The sequence below is a fragment of the Hemicordylus capensis genome, chromosome 1 (assembly GCF_027244095.1).
Source record: "Hemicordylus capensis ecotype Gifberg chromosome 1, rHemCap1.1.pri, whole genome shotgun sequence".
Classification (NCBI taxonomy): Eukaryota; Metazoa; Chordata; class Lepidosauria; order Squamata; family Cordylidae; genus Hemicordylus; species Hemicordylus capensis.
Window position 1 is genome coordinate 353,440,500 of NC_069657.1, and position 26,016 is coordinate 353,466,515.

The 26,016-nt window shown below is 42.9% G+C and overlaps 1 protein-coding gene and 1 long non-coding RNA gene across 11 annotated transcripts; one reads left to right on the top strand and one right to left on the bottom strand.

The window, feature by feature from the left end:
- Positions 1–5,790: 5,790 nt before the first annotated feature.
- On the top strand, positions 5,791–15,270 carry ABRACL (ABRA C-terminal like). 9 transcript variants are annotated; one of them, XM_053289543.1, is made up of 4 exons: positions 5,791–5,956; positions 8,739–8,760; positions 9,565–9,631; positions 12,593–15,270. In XM_053289543.1, exons 3-4 carry the CDS (start codon positions 9,571–9,573, stop codon positions 12,775–12,777), a joined length of 246 nt encoding a protein of 81 aa, XP_053145518.1. In that variant the 5' UTR covers positions 5,791–5,956; positions 8,739–8,760; positions 9,565–9,570; the 3' UTR covers positions 12,778–15,270. The 9 variants fall into 9 exon arrangements, with proteins under 9 accessions (XP_053145518.1, XP_053145501.1, XP_053145536.1 ...); XM_053289561.1 differs by lacking the exon at positions 5,791–5,956 and adding an exon at positions 5,977–6,373; XM_053289542.1 differs by lacking the exon at positions 5,791–5,956 and adding an exon at positions 7,164–7,221.
- On the bottom strand, positions 9,670–25,682 carry LOC128342356 (uncharacterized). 2 transcript variants are annotated; one of them, XR_008314929.1, is made up of 4 exons: positions 25,441–25,682; positions 17,580–17,725; positions 15,013–15,097; positions 9,670–12,685 (listed from the first exon to the last, which is right to left on the bottom strand). It is a non-coding gene; the product is annotated as an uncharacterized LOC128342356 (long non-coding RNA). The 2 variants fall into 2 exon arrangements; XR_008314923.1 differs by lacking the exon at positions 17,580–17,725.
- Positions 25,683–26,016: the final 334 nt, after the last annotated feature.

The window sequence follows — 26,016 nt, forward strand, 5'->3', positions numbered from 1 at the left end:
GCATTCATGCAGATTTGTTTCTTCTTTTCTTTAAAGTAACACTGAAAAATGTTGATCACGTTTTGATTACACAGGCACAGGAGTGCCTGTGTATTTTGGGTGGAGAGGTAAAACAGCATTCCATCATGTTATTTCACCCCTAATCCCCCACCTTCTGCGGCTTCTCAAAGTTTTCCCTTTGCACTATTTGTGCTAGAAGGGGCATTCTTACACCCAGAATCTCCTGCTCAACAAGTGTGTCAAACTTTTTATTGAATCCATGGGAAAGCTGGCTACATTATAAGGAGCAGAAGTTGGAAAGCAGACATGAAACCTTAAGACCACAGTTGGGTCTCCCCGCCATCTTTATTTATAATGGGGATTTGGACATCCAAATAGGGAAGCACAGACTTTCAATTTCTTCAGGAAAGGTCTCTTTAGATGGTCTGTCTTCTGTATGAGGCTCTTTGATGGGTCTGTCAAAAAAATGTGTTTTGAATTTCTAAAGAATGGATGGCATCATAATCTCAATTTTGCATATGCTCACTTCAGTCAAAATGTGAAGAGAAAAGGGGACGAGGAAGGGAGTGACTGGACAGAGAAGGGAGAGGGAGTAAACAGTATCTAACCTTGTTGTCTTTATTTATTTGATTTATTACATCTCTATACCGCCCCATCCAAAGTAAAATACAAGAACAAACACTATTTTTTTTAAAAACAGGTTAAAACAATATAAAAACAAATTTAAAACAGTTGAGAGCCATTTAAAACCAATTAAAAATACTTCAGAACTATTTAAAAACCTTGGAAGGCCAGGCCAAACAAGTGTTCTCTTGAAGGCCAACAACTAGCCCAAATTACATATATCTGCTGGGAGTGCATTCTACAGGCCTGGAGCAGCTACAGAGAAGGGCCAGTTCTGAGTCGTCACTAGATGTGCTGGTGGTAACCAGAGACAGACTTCTTGGGATGACTTCAGCATGCTCTGGGGATCATACAGAAGAAGGGGCTTTCTAAAGTAACACAGACCTAAGCCATTTAGGGCTTTAAAGGTTATAACCAACACTTTGTATTTTGCCCGGAAACATATTGGCATCCAATGCAACTGTTTGAGAACAGGCATCATATGGCATCTCTGGGTTACCCAGAGTCTAGTCTGGCTGCTGCATTTTGAACTAACTGAAGTTCCCAAACTATGTACAAAGGCAGCCACGTAGAGCGCATTGCAATAGTCAAGCCTGGAGGTTACCAGCTGATGCACCACTGTTTTGAGTTCGTTCTCTTCAAGGAACGGCTGAAGAAATGTCAAATCAGCTGAACTTGATGGAAAGTGCTCCTGGCCATAGCCTCCATCTGGATACCAGGATGAGGCCTGGATCCAAGAGCACTCCCAAGCTGTGTACCTGTTCTTTCTGGGGGAGTGTAACCCCATCCAGCACAGGAAGATCTAACTCATGGACCAGACTTTTAACAATTCTGTGACAGGCAGACATTCAACAGGTCCAACTTTGCCTAGCATATGAGGGTACAAGAAGCACCTGTTGATATTCTGCCTGTTCTTCAGCTGCTTGACAGCCAGAACTGAAGCAAGTAATGCTTCAACTCTAAAAATTATTGTGTTTCTACCATCCTTGCTATATTTCCCATTTTTGTTAAATAAAGTTATTGCTTGTTTGCTTCTTTATTATGCCTGACAATGCTAATGCAATATTTTCTCCTTGTGTTGTTTTGAACATGCTTATATTAAGTGTGGCACGTATGGCACCCTTGGTTTTAAAAAGCAAGCGTATTCAATTAAAGGGAGGGAAAGCATTTGGTTTACTGGAATAGTTATGCGTGTTGCATCTCCAACTGAGTTCCAGAAAGTGAATAAATTGAATGGCCCATGGTGTTCACACCATGAGGGCATGAGATCTGATGCCCAGTCTAAGATATTGTTCTGGCCTACGAAATCTTGCTTTCTTTTTTTAATTTTGTAGGCCAGCACATTAATTGTGCTGGTTGTAGTTCTATAGGAACAGAACTCATCATAAGCTCAGAGGCACATGATACCAAATTCTTCTTAAACATTGCTGTAACACTAATCGCCACCAGCTTATGCAGGTAGTACATTGGAGCATGGAGGACCTAGCCAAGTTGTATTTCCAGTTTGGCTATGATTTCAATATTTCATACTAAACATCAGATCTCATGCCATCATGGCATGAGCACCATGGGCCATCAAACGTCCTCATTTTTTGGAGATCAATTGGAGTTGCCACACCCATAACTACCCCTTAAACCAAAGGGTTTTAAAAGAAAATGTAATTGAATCAGAATCTAGTAGGACCATTAGGGGGCAAAGTAAAAGAGCTTTAGGAGCTGTATCCACCCCCTGGGTTGCCAGTTTGCCATCCTTGTTATAAGGGTTCCTGTAGCAGTTCCTTTCTTCTACTGCCTGTTTCCATTCATGAAGAGAGTATAAAGAATCAGAACAAGCGTTTGACAACTGTTTTACCATACAAGGAATTCCAAAACATCTCTTCTGGTAAATAGTTTTTAAAGCAAATTTCTCACTACTGTTCATTGTGCCTGACATGCCCTTCATGAAATGGCTATTCCTTAATGATGCAAATATGAATGGTTATTTTTAGCTTCCAGGAGATGTGTATGTCCTGGTGTTTGTATCATCATCTGACACTAACTAGACCACCGTGCTGATTCATGCATAGAGACATCTTAAAATAAGATACATACACACACACACATCTGCAGTATATAACCTTATACAGAAGATAAGAACTTGGGTTTCCAAGTCAGATGCTGAAGAGCAAATAGGACATCTAATGACAATAGCTACACCAAAGACTTCCTTAGCTCTCTGCTGACTTAAAAAAGGAAGTACAGTGCTTACTTCCTCATTTTTGACCTTGTTTAATGTCCCCCAGAACTCCATTGTTACTTAGAGAACTATTTGAACTGAAACAATCCCTAAAATCATGAGATTTCATGAATTTCCTTTATAACAAACTTGAATTTCCTTTATAACAAACTTTTAAAGGAGAATTGGAGCTTTTCTGTTACTGAATTAGCTACATGTTAGTTTCTGCACAGTGTACTGCTGAAATTCTTGTAACCATTTTACTTTAACCTTTCAGTCCCAATCAAGAGTTAGACTGGCTGTTACAGCCTAACATAAAAAACAAAGCAAAACAGAACTTTGGTATTTGGAATTCATACCAGATTTTTTTATTTAAATACAGTTGCATCATGATCTTAGTTAAGAAACTGGATTAAGGCTTAATCCCATGCATACTTGAAAATAAACTCATTTAAATCAGTGGGACTTCTCTTTGAATAAACATGCATTGTATTGTGCTGTATGGCAGCACATATACACTAAGCACAGTATTTATAAGCCCTGTCTGCCTTTTTATCTGTTTATTCTTACAACATACTGGAGGAAGAGGCTAAAGAACATTGTTTGGATCAAAACATCAGAAAGCAGCTTGCTTATGCATTATGTGCCTAATAGGGGTTGTATTTGGGATATGAGGGGCTATATTGAAGGTTAGACTAAACCCATTCCTACTTGACGGCCCATTCCCTACTTTGAGCATGTTTCTCAGAAGTAGATCCTATGAATTCAGGGGTGCTCTCCACCAAGTAAGAAAGCACAGTGTTGCAGTCTGATTTATAAGGAGAATAACTCCTTATAAATTATTCTGGCAAGATGATAATGCAAATCCATATATCACAGACATTGCTTTAAGGTACAGTTTTACTCCAGCCTTTGAAGTGTGCTTTGAAGTGCTCTTCCCCCTACATTCACCTTCATTACATCACACTCCAGTCCAAAGGAGCTAACTGTTCTATACTCCTCACAAAGAAATATTTCTCATACAGCTTCAGATGTAGCCCACAATTCTGTGAAGTGCTTCTAGAAATGTGGTGTGGTGTGGTGTGGCATTCAACACAACCGCAATCCTCTCTTCCTTCTCTTTGGTCTGGGTTTCCTTTTTCTGTTTGGTCTCTTTGGTTCTCATTAAAGTCTCACCACTTTAATGATTACCACCACCCCACTAATCTTTGATGATATCAGCATGGTTCAGATTACCTTTGTTCACAAAGTGAGGCTTTCTCCCACTTTAAAAATGACTCCTACAGCTGAGCTAGTGTGGAAGAATTTATCAGAAAGTACAGTCATCCTTTGCCAACCATGGTTTTACCAACCGCGGTTTTGAATATATGCAAATAGGAAATTGTGGCAGGTCTTGCCAACCATGACCGAATATCCATGGTTGGTGAGGGGTTTTTTTAGTAATGGGGGGAGGGAGTCAGAGGTTTGATCTGTTCATTCTTCTTGTTGACCCTTGCTGACTTTGTCCCTTGCTAATTAAAAATGCCTTTATTTTCCAGAGGTTTGGCCGCTCATTCTTCTTGGTTGGTCTTGGTGGTATCACAGAATTTTTTTGTGATTTGTTAGCACTTTTTTTGGTTATTTTTTCCTTTAGTTTTAGGTCCTTCTGCCACAGTCACAGTTCCCCTAATCTCCTGTTTCCCATAGACTTTGATGTCTCTCCAACTGCGAATTTTCCAACGGCGAGGTTTTGCCAGAATGGAACCCTAGCAGTTGGCGAGGGATGACTGTATTCAAGTCTGTGGTAATCATGGTGGATGAATGGCTGATAATAAACTTCATGAAAAGCACACCAATTTATGAGTGAGAACAAATAATACATGAAGGTTGACATGTGCATGTAAATCCACTTTCCTGCACAGTCCTCATCTGGTTTTAAAAGAATTCTGTGTATTCAAACCAATGTTAAATATATGTATTAATATGTGCTCAAGAGGTTGCATGAGGCAAATGACATGTGCTGAATATGATTAATATGTGAGTTTCCATTTCATACATGTTGAACATGATTATCATTTTCATAGGTGCATATGAGAATAATGTGCTGAACATGATTAAAATGTAATTCTCCATTTGCAGTGCTTAATGGTACACATCTCAAAGGACACATGATTGTGCTAAAATGTCGCATGCTGTCCTTTGAGATGTGCACCATTAAACACTGCAAATGGAGAATCAGGTATTAATTCCCATAAGAAAAATCCATTTGCATATAGAAAATGAACATAGGAAGAAAGTTAGGCTAAGCCATATCTCCTCAATATGTTAGTGTTCTGTTGAAGGCACTGCAGATTTGGATATGAGGGGAGCCTTCAAACTTAGCAGTGCCTCTGGTACTGGTACAGTCTCAAGAATGCTTTCCTCAGTGGTAGCAATGGGTGGGGGTGAGGGGCTTTTCTAAGCCACTTGCCCTCTTCTATCTTTCTGAAACATCCTTCACAAACAAGTAGAGAAGACAGAAGAGGGGGGAAGCAGGTCTGTGTGTGAGATGACTCACGTTTTTCGGTCTATAGACATGCTAAACAAAACCAAAAACACCCTAGGTGTAATGGGGAAAACTCTTTATGGAACACTCTTGCTGGTTCACACATGCATTGGTGAGGGTGTGCGCGCGCGGGCGAATCTATCTGAGCTTTTTTATCTGTGAAGGCTTATTCACACATGCAAATCACTGTTCGCCGTTGCGGTTCTCACTAAATGAGCATGCAGATATGAACGGCACGTTTGCATGTAACGTCACTTGTGAAAACGGTATTCTCCTGTTGTCTCAGGAGAACTCTCCAAAGGTGAATTCTGTTCCGAATCCCTTCTTCTTTATTATTGTTGTTCTTATTTTTAAAGTCACCTTCCTCAGCCCTTTCTTTCCTCCTCCTCAGCTTCTCTCCAGCGGTGTGGGCGGCACCTACTGTTCTCTCCACTTTCAATATACTTTTTCTGAAGCCCGCAGCCGCGCCGGCTTCCCTCCTTTCTGACACTCCCTCGGTGCCACACTTCCTCCTGCGCGGTGCTCCTGGAAGCGGCTCCCTTCCAGCCCTCCACCTAGCCAAAGCCAAGGCTGCGAGTCAGGGGATCGGATCGGTGAGTGGAGCGGGGCAGCGCGACGGACAGTCCCGGGGATGGACCTCGAGCTTGGGGAGGGGCCGGGGCACGCATGGAAGAAGTCTGGATTTGTATTTTCCCAGCCGACTCGGAGCCGGAGGTGGAGGAGAGACTTGGCTGGGAGCAGCCGCTTTGACACGAGTGGCTCGAGCCGGTGCTCCTTCTGCGCCTGAAGCCCAAGGCTTGGACTTCACTTCAGGCTCAGAAGCAGCTCCAGCCCCAATCAGACTCTATCAAGCCGGTGATTCATTGGGTGGGAGATGGAGGAGGGGCTCCCCGTCGCTCTCTCCTACAAGAAGAGGTGGATGCATACAATCCAGCACTTCCGTACCGGGATGATCCTCCATGTGACAGTGACTGCACCCGCCTGGGGACAAGGAAGAAAGATCAGCGAAGGTGCTGCTAGGGAATGCACGCCGAGAGTCTCCAGCAGACCTTGGAGAGCAAGCGGCTTTCCCAGTCGTTTGGGTGGGTTGGGCGAGTGCCTTGACTAGGGGGGTGAAGGTAGACTACAAGGATTCCACATGCTAGACTCCTGGCATTCATTTGCTTTTGGCTTCACATTTTGAGAGGGGCTGAAAAGCTCCCTGGGCTCCACGATGCCAGGTCCTGGCGCAACAGAATCCTCACGTCACGTCGGGATTTGCTGCCCACCGCCTGCTTACGGCACTTGCAAGCAAAATCCCACGGCAAACGCTGGGATTTCCTTCCAAACCTACACGCGTAGGGTCAGGCTGGCAGGCCAGCTTTCTTTCCGGGCAGGCGGCGGCTCTTTCTTTTCTCGCTTTTTCTGCCTCTCTAATTGTCTCCACGCCAACAGTTCACACTTCTCCGCCCCGTCTCCTCCTCTGCAAGTAGTCGGCACAGGCTCCCTTATTGTATTCCTGACACATGGCCGGCTTGCCTCTCTTGTGTGCAGTGGAAAAATGTGTGGCATGTAGGAGTTCCAGCAGGAGACAAAAGCGATTTGTGAATCTTGCGGAGGGCAGCGTCAAGGGAGAGCTGGCGCTCAGGGGCATAGCAGCGCGGAAGCACACCATCCAGCAGCCCAAGTGTGGCTTGCAGTATAGCCTGTGGAAGCCTAGTTAAGCATCATTCATGACCAAATTCGGGTATGTGTAGCGCCAGGAAGGAAGTTACTCATCACACCATTCTTACTTATAGAGCCCTGAACTAACCCACTTAGACAGGAAAGTGCTTAGAGGCACAAAGCAGTGCAGATCTTCTGTCTCTCTCACACGAAGGTAATATGAATTTGAAATTCATCAGGAACCTTACCTCCCTCTGCCAACTTTCCAGTTCTTGGTAACTTGGGGAGTGGTGCCATGGTCGGCATCCTTTGTCAGGGTCCTTCTGTGTGCTTGGATTTTTAGAATCACCATTTCACTGTTGAGCATTTATGGAAACAATGAAGATAAATCTAACCCTTTAGCACCAGGGGTCTCTGGGGAGTAGGTTCAGGTGGTCTGTGGAAAATCTTTGCTGCACTCAATTTAATATATTCCAGGTCTTGGTGAACCAGACGAAGGTCTTGAAAATAACTATCCAGAATACTTGGAGATGAAAATAACTTTTACTGGCACCAAATGAAAAAGTATTATATGAATAAGGTCCATATAATACCCATGAGACCATCATGGGTAATATTTGAGGATCTGGTGGGGTCTGTAGCAGCAAAAGGTTAACAACTCTGCTTTAGATTCTGAATTAGTAGTATATTTGGTCAGCTGCTCACCACTCATCTCTATTACTTCACATGCTCCAACCTGAAATGAAGAATATGTTTCCTTCATGTGTTTTTGTGTTACTATATAGATGCAGAATTGGGATGCTGGTGTAGGATTTGGCATTCTGAGAATCTCTTTATTTGAAAAGAAGCATTTATAGTGCTCATGTTATCATGAAAATATTGAAAATGAAGAGGTGGTCTACTGAAGTGTCTGGACTGCTTCTGATGTTCTTTGCTCACATATAGTATGTTTAAATAATGTGGAAACCTTGTGTGCTGACTGCAAGATATATAATTTTTACTGATCCTCACCATGATGTGAGACATTTGTGCCCCTTGGTAGATAGGGCAATTGGTGCACGGGTTTGGCAATTTCCTCAACCCAGAGCAAAATGTCTTAAAATTTTGTTGTTAGCATAATGAAAATTGCATGATCTGTGTGATAAACCACTGCAGGCTCGGACGGGCCCACAGGGCAACAGGGCCTATTCCTGGTGCGCCCCCACCTGCAGAGCCCCCCTGTGCCCCGCTGCAGTTGGCAGCAGTGAATACTTGCCCTTAAGCACCCATTCTGCTCAAAACCCGATGCCCTCCCCACATACATTCCACCGCCCTCTCAGTGCCCCCAATCCGGCCCTGAACCACTGTACTGTTTCCACATGGTAGCAGGTGCAATGGAGTGATTTAAATTGGCTGTAATGTGATGACTGTATTTTTCACTGGCTCTCAGACTTTGAGCAGTTCTTCTTGCTGCATCTCTGTTAGTGCTACAATATGATTTCTGCTGTAGCAGTGCAGATGACAAACAGGCTCTCGCTCTTGCACACACACCCACACACACACCCTTTATGAAAGCAGGTTAAATACAAGTCTCATTCACCTAGGTATGCCTTAAGTAAATCAAACCCTTCCCTCTAATCTAGATGAAGCCTGAAATAATACATTATGTATGGTCTCCAATTTGTTGTGGTCAGTACTTGTGATTTATTTATTTGTTTTTTCATGTGTACCCATACTTGACAACTGCACAAGACTCTCATCAGTTCTGAAGCATGTATGTATAAATTGCTGCTTTTCTTGGCAAAACAGAAGCAGTGCTTGGGGCGGGGGGAAGCCACTTTTTTGTATTTTGTTGGGAAAGGTGTGATGTAGGTGTATGTGAACTGCATCTGTAAGAGTACAAAATGTAATGTGAGACACTCCCCATCTAATTGTATTATGTATTGCATATTGTAATTGTCAGTGAATTGTTCCCTTAGGAAGAGAAAATCCTTACAGATTTATATGTCTCTATAACCATTTTAGAGGGAGAAAGTGTGTCTAATTAGATGTACTTGCCTCATAGATAATACTGGAAAAGGCAAATGTTTTACATTATATAATGTAAAACATTTGTTTTACATTATGTAAACCAGTTTTTATAGAAGAACATGCTTTCAGTGGATATTTTTGAACAGCTGATGTATTATGTGGAAAGTAAGCTTTTTAAAATGATCTTAATAGCATGCACAATGGACTCTGTTGCTATTTTGCTGATATGAAGAAACTTAAAAAAATAGGGGTTATGATACAAAGAAGTGATTTATGTGTGACTAAGGGAATCAAGAACATAATCAGTGCTTCCTTTGAAGTGTTCTCAACAGCAGATCTGGCTTCCAAACAGGCAAGCTACTTTGTAAACCAAATAGTGGCTTGTCTCCCTAACAGTAGGAACTGCTGTCAAGAAAGCTTCAGCTACAATCACTGTTTCCTTACTCATATATGTATGACGTTATGGATTATGAATCCTATTTTTATATAGGATTCCAGATTAAAGTTATAATTAAATAAATATATAAATTAAATAATTCTTCTATAGGCAACCATGAACATCGAACATGAAATCAGCCTTTTAGTTGAAGAGATTCAACGACTGGGAACCAAAAGTAAGTACTTAGATCTGCGTGGTTAAAGAGTTCAGAGTTCAAACTTTATTTTGGTCATCAGCCATCAGAAAGAAAAGACATTAGTACCTGTTTACATAATTATGACAACTGCAGTGATTAAAGGGAAAAATGATACACATATAGGAGTCTGGCTCTCAAACCATGTAAAACTGGATCTACATCCATGAGGTTTCCTGCAGACAGGAAACCATTTGGCAACAACTCAAAACATTATGGGAAGTAGATATTGGCAGTTTCCACAGGGCTGACATTTTGCCACTGAAAGCAGCTGCACCACATATTCTGAGAGTTGCATCCTATAATCCTCTGTGACACTGCAAGGGGCTCATTGGCAGGCACCTATCAAATCACTTGCTGCTTGACTGGCAGACCTAACAAGTAGTGTTGTTCCAAAAAAAGTAATATGGTTGCTGATGCAGCTGTGCCAACCCTGAATTGTGTGCTTCCACTGACTTAATGCTGACATAATAATCCATGATTGTGATTCTATGCAATGATGTATATATTTGGGACCAAAACAGATGTGACATGAGAGATTTGTGATTGACGCTTCTGCCTTTTTGAAAACTTAAAAGTAGTTGTGACTTTTATGTAACAACTAATGCAAAGGTTACCTTTCCAAATTGGATCAGAACAGTGTCTTTTTTTTTTTTTTTTTTGCATGGGAGGGAGCAGGTGGCCACATGTGTAGGAAACAATAGACACTTTAACAGCGAGCAGCATTGTGCCTTGGTTGGTATTTCAGTGTGTAAGACCAATATATTAGAAAATGGAAGGTGTGAGTCCTCCAAGACTTATCCAGTGATGTAAATGTGGCAATAGTTGCTTTCTGGGACTCCTTCCCTGCAATTATAAGTACTGATGCAAATTGGAAGGACTAGAACCCAGCCTCCCACTCTAGAAAGCAAGATCCTAATCACACTGCCATAAAGGCACATACAGGACCTTTGCAATCTCCCAAGAGTATAGCACATGAAATACCTCTCCCAGCCCCAGTCTGAGCCCTATAGCCCAGTACCAAAAGCATCCTGTATGGAGCTGTAGTTTATTGGGACAGCACAGATGTTGCGTACAAGAGGTCCCTGGTTTGATTCCTGTTTATAGACTTCCAGGTGAAATGATTGGAGCATGACTCATAAAGTGTGATAGACAATCACTGGATTGTCATCCAATGATCTTTTTGTCACACTTCTCTGCCATACTTATGGCCCTTCCATACAACTAGCTAACTAACCCCTGCTAACTGGGCAAAGAGACACCTTTTAATGTAGTGATTCTCTCTATCCACCCCCAGCACAGTACCTCCAGTGACTGTTGCTGGTGTCTTATCTTATGTTTCTTTTTAGAATGAGAGCCCTTTGGGGACAGGGATCCATCTTATTTATTTATTATTTATCTCTGTAAATCACCCTGAGCCATTTTTGAAGGGCGGTATTAAAATCAAATGAATGAATTAATGAACTAGCTGAATTGGATCTTGTGCAGTTTTCCTGTATCTCACCCAACCATATCAGCTTCAACCTCCTTTGATTGCTTGTCAGTAGTTACTGGTAAAGTACTCAAGCATCTTATAATCAGTCTGTTCCCTCTACTTCACAGCAGCACCACAGTTTGATTTATCAACATATCTCCTGTAGCCATATGGGGGGCATTGGGTGGATTTGGATCTGTTTGGAACTGCCCCATTGGCCTTGCTGGTGCATCACTAACAAGGAAATAAGGACCAATAAAGTGTGAGATACCTGAGGAGGGAAACAAGTGTGGGGAAGGAACAGAGACAAAATCAGTCATTCTTTAATAGAATACTATAAAGTGGGCAGAAATTAATTGTGCCATCCATACACAATATGGCGTAACCAACCAACTTGCTCTTCCAGGGCCTCTGCCTGTGAAAGGTGCACTTTCCCATCATACTATCTTCTGGTAGATACAGGTGCATCTGTTATATTTCTGTAGTTTAGAAAGGCATAGGAATCCAGTGAGAATAAGCGGCTGGCTTCCTGCAGCTCACTGTTGGATGCCACTATAAACCTCCCTTGTGAAAAACATGCTTGCCTCTGTGAGTGGTGGGGAGAATTGCCTAGTTGTTTGTGGAGGCAAAAAAGACATGGGGGTGGTGAGACAAAATGGGAAGCAGCTACAGCAGACACTACCTATGACTGGGTGATTGTCGAAGGAGTGCCTGAGAGTGGGTGTCTCCACGCAGGTCTTTTCCCATGTCACACACTCTTGTTCATCTTCCCACTGTCCCATGGGGTATGCACTTGTTTGGTAGTGCTTTTTGAGGATTGTGTTTGGAGGTTTGCCTTGTGAGGGGAGCTGAGATTATCAATTGCTCAAGCAGGGTTTTGGAGCATGTTTAGAGGGGGAATTCAGATGCATCCTCCTCACGTGACCAAGAGCACATCAGGATGTCTGTTGATGACATCAGGGTGGGCACACACTTGGCAGGGCACCAAAGTTATTACGTGTGCTGGCAGATGATCACCCAAACTGGCCCACTGTCTTGCTGGCATGAGGATTTTGCCAGCAGTAGGCCACCACCAATGAAACAGTAGTGCAAATATACTACACTGTTATACCTTTGAGTTCCACTGGTACAAGAGTATGTCAGCGATCCTATCAGTGGCCATAACTCCAGGTTAGGATCATGCTTCACTGGGGGCCTATAAGAGCTCAGGTCTTGATAGTACAGTTCTTGGATATGGAAACACATACAGTATTTGTTTACAATATTTATAGACTGCACTTCAACAAGATGGTTTTCACATGCGCACACACAATACAACAAAACAAACAGATAAACAAATATGTACACGTTTTATATGTAACCATGTAAACTTTCATAAGAACACGGAATCTGCACTCATCCACAAATGCTCAATGGCATAAAATTATTGTTCCATTTCATGGTATTGTAATACCCTTTCTTTTGTTTAGATGCTGATGGGACACTAAGTGTGAAGTTTGGAGTGCTCTTTGCTGATGAAAAATGTGCCAATCTTTTTGAAGCCTTGGTGGGAACTCTTAAAGCTGCAAAAAGAAGGAAGATTGTTAATTATCCTGGCGAGTTACTTCTGCAAGGAGTTCATGACAATGTTGATATTTTGTTACTGCAGGGTTAGCTCAGCTTTCTTACCTACATTATTGCATTGATGATGTTTTCAGAAGATTTAAGATACAGAATTATCAGACCAAACCAAATTTACATGAAGGTGTATTTTCTTATATACCTTTGTGGCCAAAATGTGATTTTCCTCTTAACCTTTTTTTAAAATGTCATTGTGAATAGTTGGAAAATTATTGTTGGGGGGAAAATATAAAATATATATTACACTTTTTTTGTCTTGTGTAATGCACTTTAAATTATCCAAATGGCTGTAAATGTTTGAAAATGAGATTTTACTGACAATTTTTCAGTGACTGCAAGCTAAGATCAAAGGTATAACTAATACAAAGGTATAACAATTAGATGACTATGTTTATTGCTATTTTTATTTTTCTTCTGACAACAGAGTTGCTCTAGGCAAAATGAAGGTAGTAAAAGATAACTAGATAGAGAAAGATCTGATACAGGTAATGGCAGAGCTGGAAGGGACCTTGGAGGTTTTGTAGTCCAACCCACTGTTCAGTGCAGGAATCTGTTACAGCATCCCTGAAAGATGACCAATGAGCTTCTGTTTGAAAACATCTAGTGAAGGAGAGCCCACCACTGCCCAAGGCAAACTGCTCCAATGTTGAGCAGTTCTTACAGTTAGAAAATTCATCCTAACATCTAGCTTGAATTTGCTTCCTTGTAATTTCTACACATTGGTTCTAGTCCTGCCCTTAGAGAAGAAGCAACAGATAACAAGTCTGTTTCTTCTGTGTGACCACTCTTCAGATATTTTAAGATGGCTATCATATCTCCCCTTCTCTTCTCCAGGTTAAACACATCCAGCCTCTATATAACTGTTTCTCATAGGACTTGGTTTCCAGGCCATCTTTGTTGCCTTCTTCTGAACCCGTTCCACTTTATAATTGTTGTTGTTAAAAAGTGGTATCCAGAACTGAACATCGTATTCCAAATGATGCCTGATCAGTACAGAATAGATGGAACTATAACTCCATCTTGACATTCTGTTAATGCAGTCCAAAGCTGCATTCATCTTTTTAGCTGCTTCATCACACTTGCTGACACATGTTCAGCCTGTGACCCACCAAGATCTTTTTCACATGGACTGCTGACTAGACAGGTCTCTCATTCTATGTTTGTGCATTTTATTTTTCTTACCCAAATACAGGATTTTACATTTGTCTCTGAGCTTCATTTTTGTGGGTTTGGCCCATTATCACATCCAAGATCTGTAAAAATCATTTTGAATCTCGATTCTACCTTATAAGGGGTTAGCCACCTCCCCTGTCACCTTGTGTCACCTGCAAGCTTGATAAACATTTCCTCTACACCCTCATTCAAGTCATTTATATAAATATTGAACAATACAGGGCCCAGCACAGAGCCTTCTGGCACTCCACTTGATTTCTGAGCAATCTCATTGAATCACTTTAGTGGAGTTGTGAAGGGGTATACAGTCTTCCAGTTTCTCAGACTCGGGATGAAGCCAAATATATAGTAGCACCTTCATCATGAATTTGCAATGATTGCCCTCACTACTTTTGACTGGAGATTTCTATAGTTCTTTACTTAAAACTCAGAATCTGACACCATTGACTCTCCATTGGGAAAGTGGGTAACCCTCATTTATTCTCCCTCAGGTGAATTGAGTGGACTAGCTCAAGTTGCAGCAAGGGGCTGGGGAGCTCAGGGGCCACACGGCCACCGGAAGCCCTAGTATGCCCTGCGCGAGTGCGCAGGGCATACTGGGGAGACCCCCGAGCCGGGAGGCTGCTTTTAAGCCTCCCGGCCGGGGGTCTACTCATGAGTAGCCACGGTGCGGAGCTGAGCCGTGGCTACTCACGAGCAGATTGCCCGGGTTTGCGGAGCACTCGCTCCACAAACCTGGGCTAAGGGGTGGGCTACAGGAGTGGGTTAGCCACTCCAGAGCCACTGGGCTCGGCTGTGAGCCTGGTGGTTCTTACGATCACAAAAATTGGGCTAGGATTTTCCTAGCCCAATTTTTGTGATCGTAAGAATAGCCCCGTTATCTGGTAACTGAAGTGTTCCTCACATTATTGTCATTTATTCAGTGAGATAGCCTCTGTCCCCCCCCAAATCCAAGAACAATGAAATATGGCTTACTTAAATGATATATAATACATTTCCATATTTTGCTACTTATCCTAAGCCTCTGGTGGACTTAATTGCAAAGTTCAAACAAGTAATTGAAATGCATTGAACATTCAATCTATTTTGCACCTACCGGTACATGTTGCCTTTAATTTAATCAATGTGAAACTGGTCTTCTGAGAAAGCTTGAAAAGGATCCCGGAAGCTTCAACTGTTGCCTTGGTAAATTAAATACAAATCTGAGAGTTAATTTTAACTGTCCTATTCTGTGTGGGAAAATAACTTTGTGAGGCTTTAATTTGTACATTCTCACCTGCAGAATTTGATCCAATAACAGCTACAATCTTTTGTGTGCTGCAAGACATAGCCTATAATAAAGAATTTGCAAGTCTTGATGGTACTGGAGTGTTTCTCTGAACACTGAAGTGTTGCACTTGAGCTATGGAAATTGTTTTGTATTGCACTGCAATCCTCTTTCACTCTGCACATAGTCATATTGATGCCCTTAGGACTGATGCACACAAGCAGGTTAAAGTGTGGTCTGTTTGCCTTTAAAGTGATGTTAAGTGACAGGAAAACCATGCACTTGTGATGCTTGATTTGTAATGACTAATGGCATGGTCTACATACAAGGTGATAGAATCCTAGAATCCTGTACTACTTCAAATAGAGGCTCTTCTAGAATTTCTCCTCTTAAGCATTTCTGCTGCTCGCTCACTCTTGATTTGCCTGGATCTTGGTTTATGCACAAGAATCAACAGCTGAGATACATATGCGGGGGGGGGGGGGGGACTACTCTGACAGAGACTCTGGTGCTGCTGGAACTGGGGAGGAGGAAATTAAGGAAGTCTTTGCTTGTGTGTTGGCTGGCTCATATGTGAAAAAAGCAGGTAAGCCCCATTTCAATGGCGGGGAGGGGTGACACTGGGATCAGGGGCTATGCTGGGTCTGAAGGCCAGATTGGTAGCTTTGGAGTCACTGGTTATCCATTGCTAGATTAAGACGAGGGGAGGGAGGCGGCTTGCTGAGAGAGGGAGAAAAATCCAGTCAGAGAGCAGCATGACAGAATAAAAATCAAGCTGGAAAGGTGATCAAAAGGAGAGTGAGACAGACAGAATGACCATGACATAGCAGGGAGATATGGCAAGTAATTAGGAGTTATTATCTGGTGTAACCAGTTGTCTTTAATAAGCATGTACAATAGAAGTGGAACACAGTATATACTGTGGCAACCTTGGAGCGAGCTAAAATTACTAATCCTGCAAAGGTGTAATTTGCAGGGAAAATTAAGACTAAGATGTTAGTCGTATCGTAGTCATAGTTGTTCTAAAAGGCCTTCTTACATTCAAGTCCCCTATCCCATAAACAAACAGCTTGATTTCATATTTTGCCAAGCTGAACCATAGAGTAGAAAACATGCAGGAGCAAGTAAGGAAAACAGGGAACAACTAGTGCGCATGTAGGGTAAATAAATTGTCATTCCTAGAGAGGTCTTGCGTTGTCTGGACTCTGGAGCATCTTGTTTCTGCTGGTATACGTGATGTTTGGTTTCTTCCTCATGTTCTCTTATGGCTTCACTAGTAGCAGTCTTGTGCCTTGTCAGGTGGTCCCAGGAGATGCAATAAGCATGCAGTGTAATTACTGAAGTAAAGATTATGTGTATCTCTGCATTTTAGTGCACAGTGAAGTCTTAAGGTGTTTTCACTCATGAGGCTTCAAACAATATTTGCTCCAGTCAATTTAAGCCTCATGCATAATTTGAAAATGCTCTGGGACATCTTCTGAAATCTCTAGCTGACAGTTGCAAGTGCAAGAAAGACCCATGCTAATCTGAGTTGGAAGCGTGGACACTTAAAAAACAGAATATGAATAAACTAGAATCTTTCAAACTCTGGATATATTGATGTATAAAAGAATATCATGGGTAGATAGAATTACCGACAAGGAAGTTTTGAGAAGAATGGCAAAAGAGAAAGCTAATTAACATAATTAAGAGAGGGGGAAATACTGCTTACTGCAGTTAATCATGCAGGGAAAGATTAAAGGAAGAGGAAGTGTTGGAAGATGAAGAACATCGCGGCTGAAAAATTTGCGGGAATGATTTGGATCAACATCCTTACAACTTTTTAGAGCAGCGGCATCCAAAGAATAGCCTTAATGTTAACTAACCTCCGGTAGGAAATAAGTAGAATCTGAGTTGGGTGTATTTTAAATAACAATTCATGGATAATTCCCTACATTGCAAACAGTTGCTGTGAAACTGATATATTGAAATGAGGAGTTCGCCTGGTGCCTTCCTTCTCTCTGTAACAGGCTGGTGACTTCCTCTCCCTCTCCCTGGGTAAACAATTGAATAAGCCCCCATTCATTATGTGGGCTGCTTCATGAATCTTTCCCTGCCTTAATGACAACTAGTGCAATGTTCAGAATGCTGTGTTTTCATTAAAATAATCCTGGGACATATTTTGCCTGGCCAACTTGCATGAGTGCTGGAAGGCTTGGGAATTAATCTTGCCATGGAACTAATAAAAGGGCTTCTAATTTGTAGTATTGTGGGCTGGTTGATTAGCTTTTCCTTGTTATTGTGTGATTTTTAGTCTCTTTTGGGATGTCAGGACTTTGCTGGTAGGTCAGAAGGGAGGCAGGATTATGTATTTTGAGAGGGGATAGTGGACCAGAGGTCTGGTTGTGGACACTTACATTGTGGTGGAGTAGGGGCAAATATGGTGGGGAGGAATAGCCAGATGGATCCACAGGAAAGATCAATAGCAGCCTGGATGCTGATGTTATGTTAAACAACATCTTCTTTAACATAATTTATGGTTTCTATTCAGCATTTTCTGTTCCTATTTGCCAGTGGAAAAAATATAAATTTACCAGACAGTACTACTTTGTGTAATAAATGATCATCACTGTGGCAAACCTATGCACACTTTGAACACAGAGAGACTTACTTCTGAATAAACATTCATAGGGTTTTGCTACACGCTATTCACAGTGCATTTCATATTCTAAATAAGCGACAGTATTATATGCAATTAAAAATATCCTAAACTATTAAATATTTCCCCTGAAAAACAAACACCTCTCCACCCATGACTTCAAAGTTTCTAGTTTCTGGCTAACCAAATATTTTGGGTTTCCTTGAGATTACCAAGAAACATTTCCCCAGGGTTAACAGTTTCAGTTTCTTAGCTCTTGCCTTTCAAGGCAGTGTATCCGAAACTGAAACTTCTCAGAAGTGTACAGTTAAAAGGGTGCCTTTAAAAAAAACAAAAAAACTTTTGACAGATTTGAAGACACTGTGCAGTGCCCTCCTTGTGGTGGCAGCTTTTGATAAATCCTGTCTTCCCAGCCCAAGACTAATTTCAGAGAAAGCCTACAGCTAATTTTCTTCATGACCTGTTCTATGTCCATGTGCTGTCCTCTAATAACATTTGCATTTACAGTCCGATACAAACCAAATTCACAGTATATAAGAGGAGATCCTAGGGTTGTTTTTTTGTGGGGGGGATTCACCATATTGTTTCAAGATAGTAGCCACTCAAATTATAGACATAAGAACATAAGAACAGCCCTGCTGGATCAGGCCCAAGGCCCATCTAGTCCAGCATCCTGTTTCACACAGTGGCCCACCAGATGCCATTGGAAGCCTACAGGCAGGAGTTGAGGGTATGCCCTCTCTCCTGCTGTAACTCCCCCTGCAACTAGTACTCAGAGGCATCCTGCCTTTGAGGCTGGAGGTGGCCCACAGCCCTTTGACTAGTAGCCATTGATAGACCTCTCCTTCATGAAGTTATCCAAACCTTCTTAAAGCCAACCAGGTTGTTGGCTGTCACCACATCTTGTGGCAGAGAATTCCACAAGTGGATCACGTGTTGTGTGAAAAAGTACTTCCGTTTGTTGGTCTTAGATTTCCCGGCAATCAATTTCCTGGGATGACCCCTGGTTCTAGTGTTATGGGAGAGGGACAAGATCCCCTTTTAACCCATGTGGTGATGGTTGGATACAAACCAAATTCACAGCACATGAGAGAGAGAGTCTTAGGTAAGAGTCACCATGTTAAAAGAAATGGGAAGTAGTCTCAATTAATTCTACATAGAACTATTTGTTTTTACGCCAACAGGTGCAGAGGATGATGAATGTGACTGCTGTAGTGGCTCTTACAATAAGTGACACTCCCTCCTGTGCTGTTGCCCTGCCTGTGTCTGTACGACATGATGACATAGGAACATAGGAAGCTGCCTTATACTGAGTCAGACCATTGGTCCATCTAGATCAGTATCGTCTACACAGACTGGCAGTGGCTTCTCCAAGCTATCTATATGGGTTCCAAGGAAGGCTGAATTCACATATGCATTTTATTTTTGTTAATACAGTTGCCAAAATAGCTTATCTTGGGGCTGCAAACAACATATGATTTGGAACTGTGGGACCGCAGCTTCCATTTCTTGGGATACTTGAGCTTACAGGATTGTGAACTCTGCACATGTCCACATTTGGCACACTATGCAATTTGGTTTCTTAGCACAAGCAAAAGATGTGGCAATGGAGCCCTAGGTCACCATAACAAAGGACTAAAGGGAATCACCCCCAAAACCTCTCTTTGAGAAAGAGAAGGGAAAGTTGGCAAAGTAGACCTCAGGTTAAAAATATACTCTCAGAGGGAAGAGCTAACTCTCTCCTGCCAGAGATAACTCTCCTCCGCAGTAATTCAGAGAGGCACAGCGCATCCCACCCCCAAATAAATAAGCTGGTGAGGACTAAGGGGTGAAGTCGGTAAGATTTAAGAAAAACGTATCTCTCCACCTGGAGACATCCCCGTTCTTAGGTAAGCGTTTGAAGGTCACCCATTCAGACCTCCACATACATTTCACCCAAACCATTTCCAGCCTTTTGTTCAGTAGGCCCTCACACAAGTTGATCAACCCCTGCAACAATTGTTCTTCCTGAGTTTCAGCCCCTTCAGGGAGGGAGCATGATTTATGCATTGCCCCCGGCCATGTTATGGAGTACAAGTACTCCTGGCCCAGCCACATGGCCTCTGGATCAGAATTGGATTCTGAACATATATAGACCTTTACCATACTGGTTCTCAAGCTTGTGAGTGGTAGCCCTACACCACTTGCCCTTTCTTCTTCCTACTTTTCTGTTGCCTTCCCCTTTTGGGAAATCTGCTCATTTCCAGGTGTACTTGTAGATGGGCATGTTACCTATCTGCACAAGGATAGGTAATACTAATCTTCTGCCCCTGTAAATCTCCTTGCCTCCTTCTCTTTCTGTTCCACTTCAGCATCTAAGCCCTTTCTACAGCAAGCCTTAAGCTAATTTATTCACAATTTGTTCCTTAACAAGAATCTCGCAAAGAGGAATTTTAGCTTAAGACTGTTAGTTAAGAGTTTATTACCTTACCTAGCCAACGTTTCATTTTCGGTACCCCTTATCCCCCCCAATAAATATTTAAACTGCATGTAAGCTTCATCATAATTTCCATTCCAAAGCTTTGCTCAAGATTAATACTGTAATAGACCACTTTGCCCATAGTCAAGCCAATTCCCCACAGTAACCCAACAGTATAGTTGGAGGAGATCTTCTCATGTTCATGGAGAAGAACTCCATGGAGGTCTGCGGGGAGAGTGGGTTTACCCTCCCTGCAGACAATCTTCTGTTTGTTCCTGGGATGCACTCCGGACAGCTCCGGGGGTTGGGGTGCTGGAATGTGCCACCACACGCCGCCCCCTAAAAACATAAGAACAGCCGTGATGGATCAGACCCAAGGCCCCTCTAGTCCAGCATCCTGTTTCACACAGTGGCCCACCAGATGCTGCTGGAAGCCTACAGGCAGGAGCTGATGGCACACCCTCTCTCCTGCTGTTACTCCCCTGCGACTGGTACTCAGAGGCATCCTGCCTTTGAGGCTGGAGTTGGCCTATAGCCCTCTGACTAGTAGCCAATGATAGACCTCTCCTCCATGAAGTTATCCAAACCACTCTTGAAGCCATCCAGGTTGTTGGCTGTCACCACATCTTGTGGCAGAGAATTTCACAAGTTGATCAAAAAAAAGTAATTCCGTTTGTTGGTCCTAGATTTCCTGGCAATCAATTTCATGGGATGACCCCTGGTTCTAGAGTTATGTGAGAGGGAGAAGATTTTTTCTCTATCCACTTTCTCCACACCATGCATGATTGTATAGACCTCCATCATGTCTCCTCACAGTCATCTTTTTTTCTAAACTAAATATGGTAGCCCCAGGTGTTGTAGCCTTCCCTCATAAGAAAGGTGCTCTAGGCGTCTGATCATCTTGGTTGCCCTCTTCTGCACCTTTTCCAGTTCTACAATGTCCTTTTTTAGATGTGGTGAACAGAATTGTACGCAGTACTCCAGGTGTGGCCGCACCATAGTTTTGTATAAGGGCATTATTATATTAGACGTTTTATTTTCAGTCCCCTTCCTAATGATCCCTAGCATGGAACTGGCCTTTTTCACAGCTGCCATACATTGAGTCGACGCTTTCAATGAGCTGTTCACCACAACCCCAAGATCCCTTTCCTGGTCAGTTACCAACAGCTCAGATCCCATCAGCATATATAAATGAAGTTGGGGTTTTGCCAACATTGAACTGCATGTGCCATTTTGTCGCCCACTCTCTGTTTGGAGAGATCCTTTTGAAGCTCCTCACAATCTGTTTTGGATTTCACTACCCAAAAGAGTTTGGTATCATCAGCAAATTTGGCCACCTCACTGCTTACCCCTACTTCTAGATCATTTATGAATAAATTAAAAAGTACAGATCCCAGTACAGATCTCTGGGGGACCCCACTTCTTACTTCCCTCCATTGTGAAAACTCTCCATTTATACCTAACCTCTGTTTCCTATCCTTCAACCAGTTACCAATCCACACATGTACTTGTCCCTTTATCCCATGACTGCTAAGTTTTCTCAGGAGTCTTTGTTGATGAACTTTGTAGGAGAGGAGAGCTGGTCTTATGGTAGCAAGCATGACTTGTCCCCCTAGCCTAGCTGGGTCCACCCTGGTTGCATATGAAAGGGAGACCAGAAGTGTGAGCACTGTAAAATTTTCCTCTCAGGGGGGGGGATGGAGCCACTCTGGGAAGAGCAGAAAGTTTCAAGTTCCCTCCCTGGCTTCCAAGTTATGGCTGAGAGAGATTTCTGCCTGCAACCTTGGAGAAGCTGCTGCCAGTCTGTGAAGACAATACTGAACTAGATAGACTAATGGTCTGACTCAGTATATGGCAGCTTCCTATGTCCCTATGTTGAAAGCTTTTTGGAAGTCCAGGTATACTATGTCAACTAGATCACCTTTATCCACACACTTGTTGACATTCTCAAAGAACTCCAAAAGGTTCGTGAGGCAAGATTTACCTTTGCAGAAGCCATCCTGGTTCTCTCCCAGCAGGGCCTGTTCTTCTATGTGCTTTAGAATTTTATTCTTCTTTCTGATTTCTATCAATTTGCCTGGATCAGACATTAAGCCAACCAGACTGTAATTTCCCAGATTGCCCCTGGATCCCTTTTTGAAAATCAGTGTTACATATGTGACTTTCCAGTCCTCTGGTACAGAGCCTCATTACAGGGATAAGTTATATATTTTAGCAAGGAGGTGGGCAATTTCACATCTGAGTTCTTTGAGGACTTGGATGGATGCCATCTGGCCCTAGCGATTTGCTAGTTTTCAGTTTTTCCAGAAAGTTTAGAACTTCATCTCCTTTCACTTCTATCTGACTCAGTTCTTTAGCCTCCATCCCCAAAAAGCCTGTTTCAGGAACAGGTATATTCTCAGTATCCTCTGCCATGAAGACAGATGCAAAGAACTCATTTCGCTTCTCTGCAAACTCCATATCCTCCTTAATAATCCCTTTCACTCCCTCATTGTCTAATGGTCCAACCACCTCCCTGGCAAGTTTCCTGCATCTGATGTATTTAAAGAATTTTTTGTTATTCCCCTTGATGCTCTTAGCTAAATGTTCTTCAAACTCTCTTTATGCCTCCGTTAGTATCACCTTGCATTTCTTTTGCCAGAGTTTGTGTTCCTTTTTGTTCTCTTAATTTGGACAGGCCTTCAAATTTTTCCTCATTTGGGGTACACAATCTAACTGGGCTTCTAGTATTGTGGTTTTGAGTAAACTCCATGCATTCTGGAGCAAAGTGATTCTCCTGATTTTCCCTTTCAGGTTTTTTCCCCCACCATACTCCTCATTTTGGAGAGTTTCCTTTTTTGAAATTCAAAGTGTTTATGTTAGGCTTTTTGGTGATTCTCTCCCTGCATGAATGCTGAATTTGATTGCACTATGGTCACTGTTCCCTAAAGGGTCCATGACACTGACATCATGCACCAGGTCCTGGGTGCCACTCAGGATTAAGTCCAAGGTCGCCTTCTCTCTGGTTGGTTTCAAGACCAACTGTTCTAGGGCACAGTCATTCAGCGTATCTAGAAATTTGACCTCTTTGTCATTACCTGACTGTGAATTTACCCAGTCTATGTGTGGGTAATTAAAGTCACCTCACCTCTTATTACTGCCCTGCTTCCCCTTGACATCTCCTTGATTTCCTCCTGCAACTCCCAGTCACTGTCAGCGTTTTGATCCGGAGGGTGATGGCACATCCGCAGTAGCATGTTTCCTTTCAGGCCTTGTATTGTCACCCACAGTGTTTCTGTGGAGCACTTCAGTTCTCCTAGGTTTTCTACCTTGTTCAGTTCTATCCCTTCTTTAACACATAGTGCTACTCCACCTCCAAGGTGCCCCTCCCTGTCCTTTCTATAGCATTTATATCAAGGTATAACAACGTCTCACTGTTCCACCATGTTTCTGTTATGCCCACTATATCTATTTCTGTGTTAGCAACCAAGCACTCCAGCTCACCCATCTTGGCTCGGAGGCTTCTGGCATTGGCATATACTGTATGCACCTATATGCTGAATCTCTTACCTGTTGTATGCTATCTTTTTTTTGACTCTTTGACCAACTGGCACAGCCTTCTATCTACTCTTTATGCGGTTCTGCTCTGTCCCCTTCTGTTTTATCTGAATCCTTTGCACCCTTACACTTTAAAGGATGGCATTTGCAGAACCAGATACTGGCCAGTTCATGTCGGCTATTTAAAATATCAGCTATTTAAAATGCCAGTTGTCATTTTAAAAGCTGCTCTGCAACCTTTTTGATTTTAAGCACCAGCAGACTGTTTCCATCTTGGTTCAAGTGCAGCCTATCCCTTCTGTACACGCCTTGCTTGCTCCAAAATGTATCCCAGTGCCTAACAAATCTAAACCCCTTCTCCTGGCACCAATGTCTCATCCACGCATTGAAACCCTGAAGCCCCAATAATTCACCATGCAAGTATGTGGTGCATTACTAGGATTCTGCACCCCCCGCCTTTCAGTGTGCCAGCCACGGATGCAAGCAGCTGTGGCTGACACAATTAAAAAAAAATAAGTTAAGGGAGCGCTCACTCACTTAACCTTGTTTTAGCAGGAGGCTTCATAGGTGGGTTTGCCACTGTGTAGCCACCGGGATCAGGCACAAATCTTCCTCCACTTCCGTTATTGTACACTACTGTAGTTCCCAAGTTATTTTTTCCTGCTTTAAATGTCACCATTTCTCCTACAGCAGAAGTCAGCTTTCTTCCTCAGCCAACTTGAATTGTCTTATTTTGTTTTGCAATTTATTGAGAATTAGCTGATCCGGCACAGAGTATCTGCGTTTCTAGTTCTCACTGTCTCTCACCCTATCTTCATTTTGTCTTCAGCCCCAGTCCATTCTCTCCCCCTCCCAGTCCACTTTCCCTCTCTGCCCGCTGGGCAGCCTTGCTGCCATCCACCCGTCCCCGCTGCTATCCGGCAGCTGCTCGCAAACTCTCGTGAGAGTTGCCACGCATGGGATTAGCAACACGTACATTTAAGAGAAATATATATATAGAGAGAAGATATTTCTATGCTGCTTTCCATAAAAATAAATAAATTGGAAAGTGGTTTGTATAACAACAAAGGCAATGAGAAGACAGTTCCCTATCCAAAAGGGCTCATACTCAGAGAGCCAGTGTGGTGTAGTGGTTAGAGTGCTGGACTAGGACCGGGAAACCGAGTTCAAATCCCCATTCAGCCATGATACTAGCTGGGTGACTCTGGGCCAGTCACTTCTCTCTCAGCCTAACCTACTTCACAGGGTTGTTGTGACGAGAAACCTAAGTATATAGTACACCGCTCTGGGCTCCTTGGAGGAAGAGCGAGATATAAATGTAAAAAACTATAAATAAATAAATAAACACTCTAAGAAAATCAACGGAGACATCAACAAATAGCCGCAGGGAAACGATATTGGATTGAATATCAATAGTTGATCTGGCTAAAATACAAGAGACTGAGCCACCACAAATGTGTCTCTTTGCCTAGTTAAAAGGGGTAACAGGTATCCTTCTGACCTGCATGTGCTCAGCGGACCCATGCAAATCTGAAAGATACCCGCTACCCCTTTTAATTAGGCACATTTGTGCCACGCGCGCGCACACACACACACACACACACACAGCCTCCATATCACATACCAAGATCCGACCTTTGAATTCCGCAACATTAATCTGGACTGGACGGACACCTCCAGTTGTAAATTAACAATCTTTAACGCAAATTAAGAACGCCCGCTCGCAAGTACGCCTTGAAAGGGCGTGGGGAAAGTTGGTTCACACTGTGATGACAACGAGAGGTTACAGGATCTCTGATCTGATGTAGAGGGCTTGACCATGCACCATTCCCATGCTTATTCCTGCTCATGAGACGGATTATGATGACACACCGGGAATCCCTCTCCTTTAAAACGCACACACAGGCCAGTACGCAGCAGCTCCGGCTGAGAAGGGCGCTTTCCTGCTCTCAGATAGGGCCTAAGCGCCTCCCTGGCGCTGTTAGTCCAGCCTCTGAGCCGCGCCTTCCTCCTCCCTTCCTTTCACTTGCTCTTTGCTTTCCACTGTCACCAGGGCCTGCCTGGCGGGCGGGGGAGGAAGAGGCGGGCGGGGAGCGGATCAGGGATAGAAGCAGAATCAAAACAAGCGAGACACGCCTTTCCCCTCGCTCGCTCGCGCTTCTTCCCGTGGCCAGGCAGGCGGCTGTGGTGTGTGCATGCG

What these genes read in the sequence shown, in the direction of transcription:
- ABRACL (XM_053289517.1), top strand. Translation starts at nt 8,656, where the DNA reads ATGGTCTCCAATTTGTTGTGGTCAGTACTTGTGATTTATTTATTTGTT. An exon ending in TCTCATCAGTTCTGAAGCAT is followed by an intron (nt 8,761 to 9,564) that starts GTATGTATAAAT and finishes ATTCTTCTATAG; the next exon opens with GCAACCATGAACATCGAACA. An exon ending in TCAACGACTGGGAACCAAAA is followed by an intron (nt 9,632 to 12,592) that starts GTAAGTACTTAG and finishes TCTTTTGTTTAG; the next exon opens with ATGCTGATGGGACACTAAGT.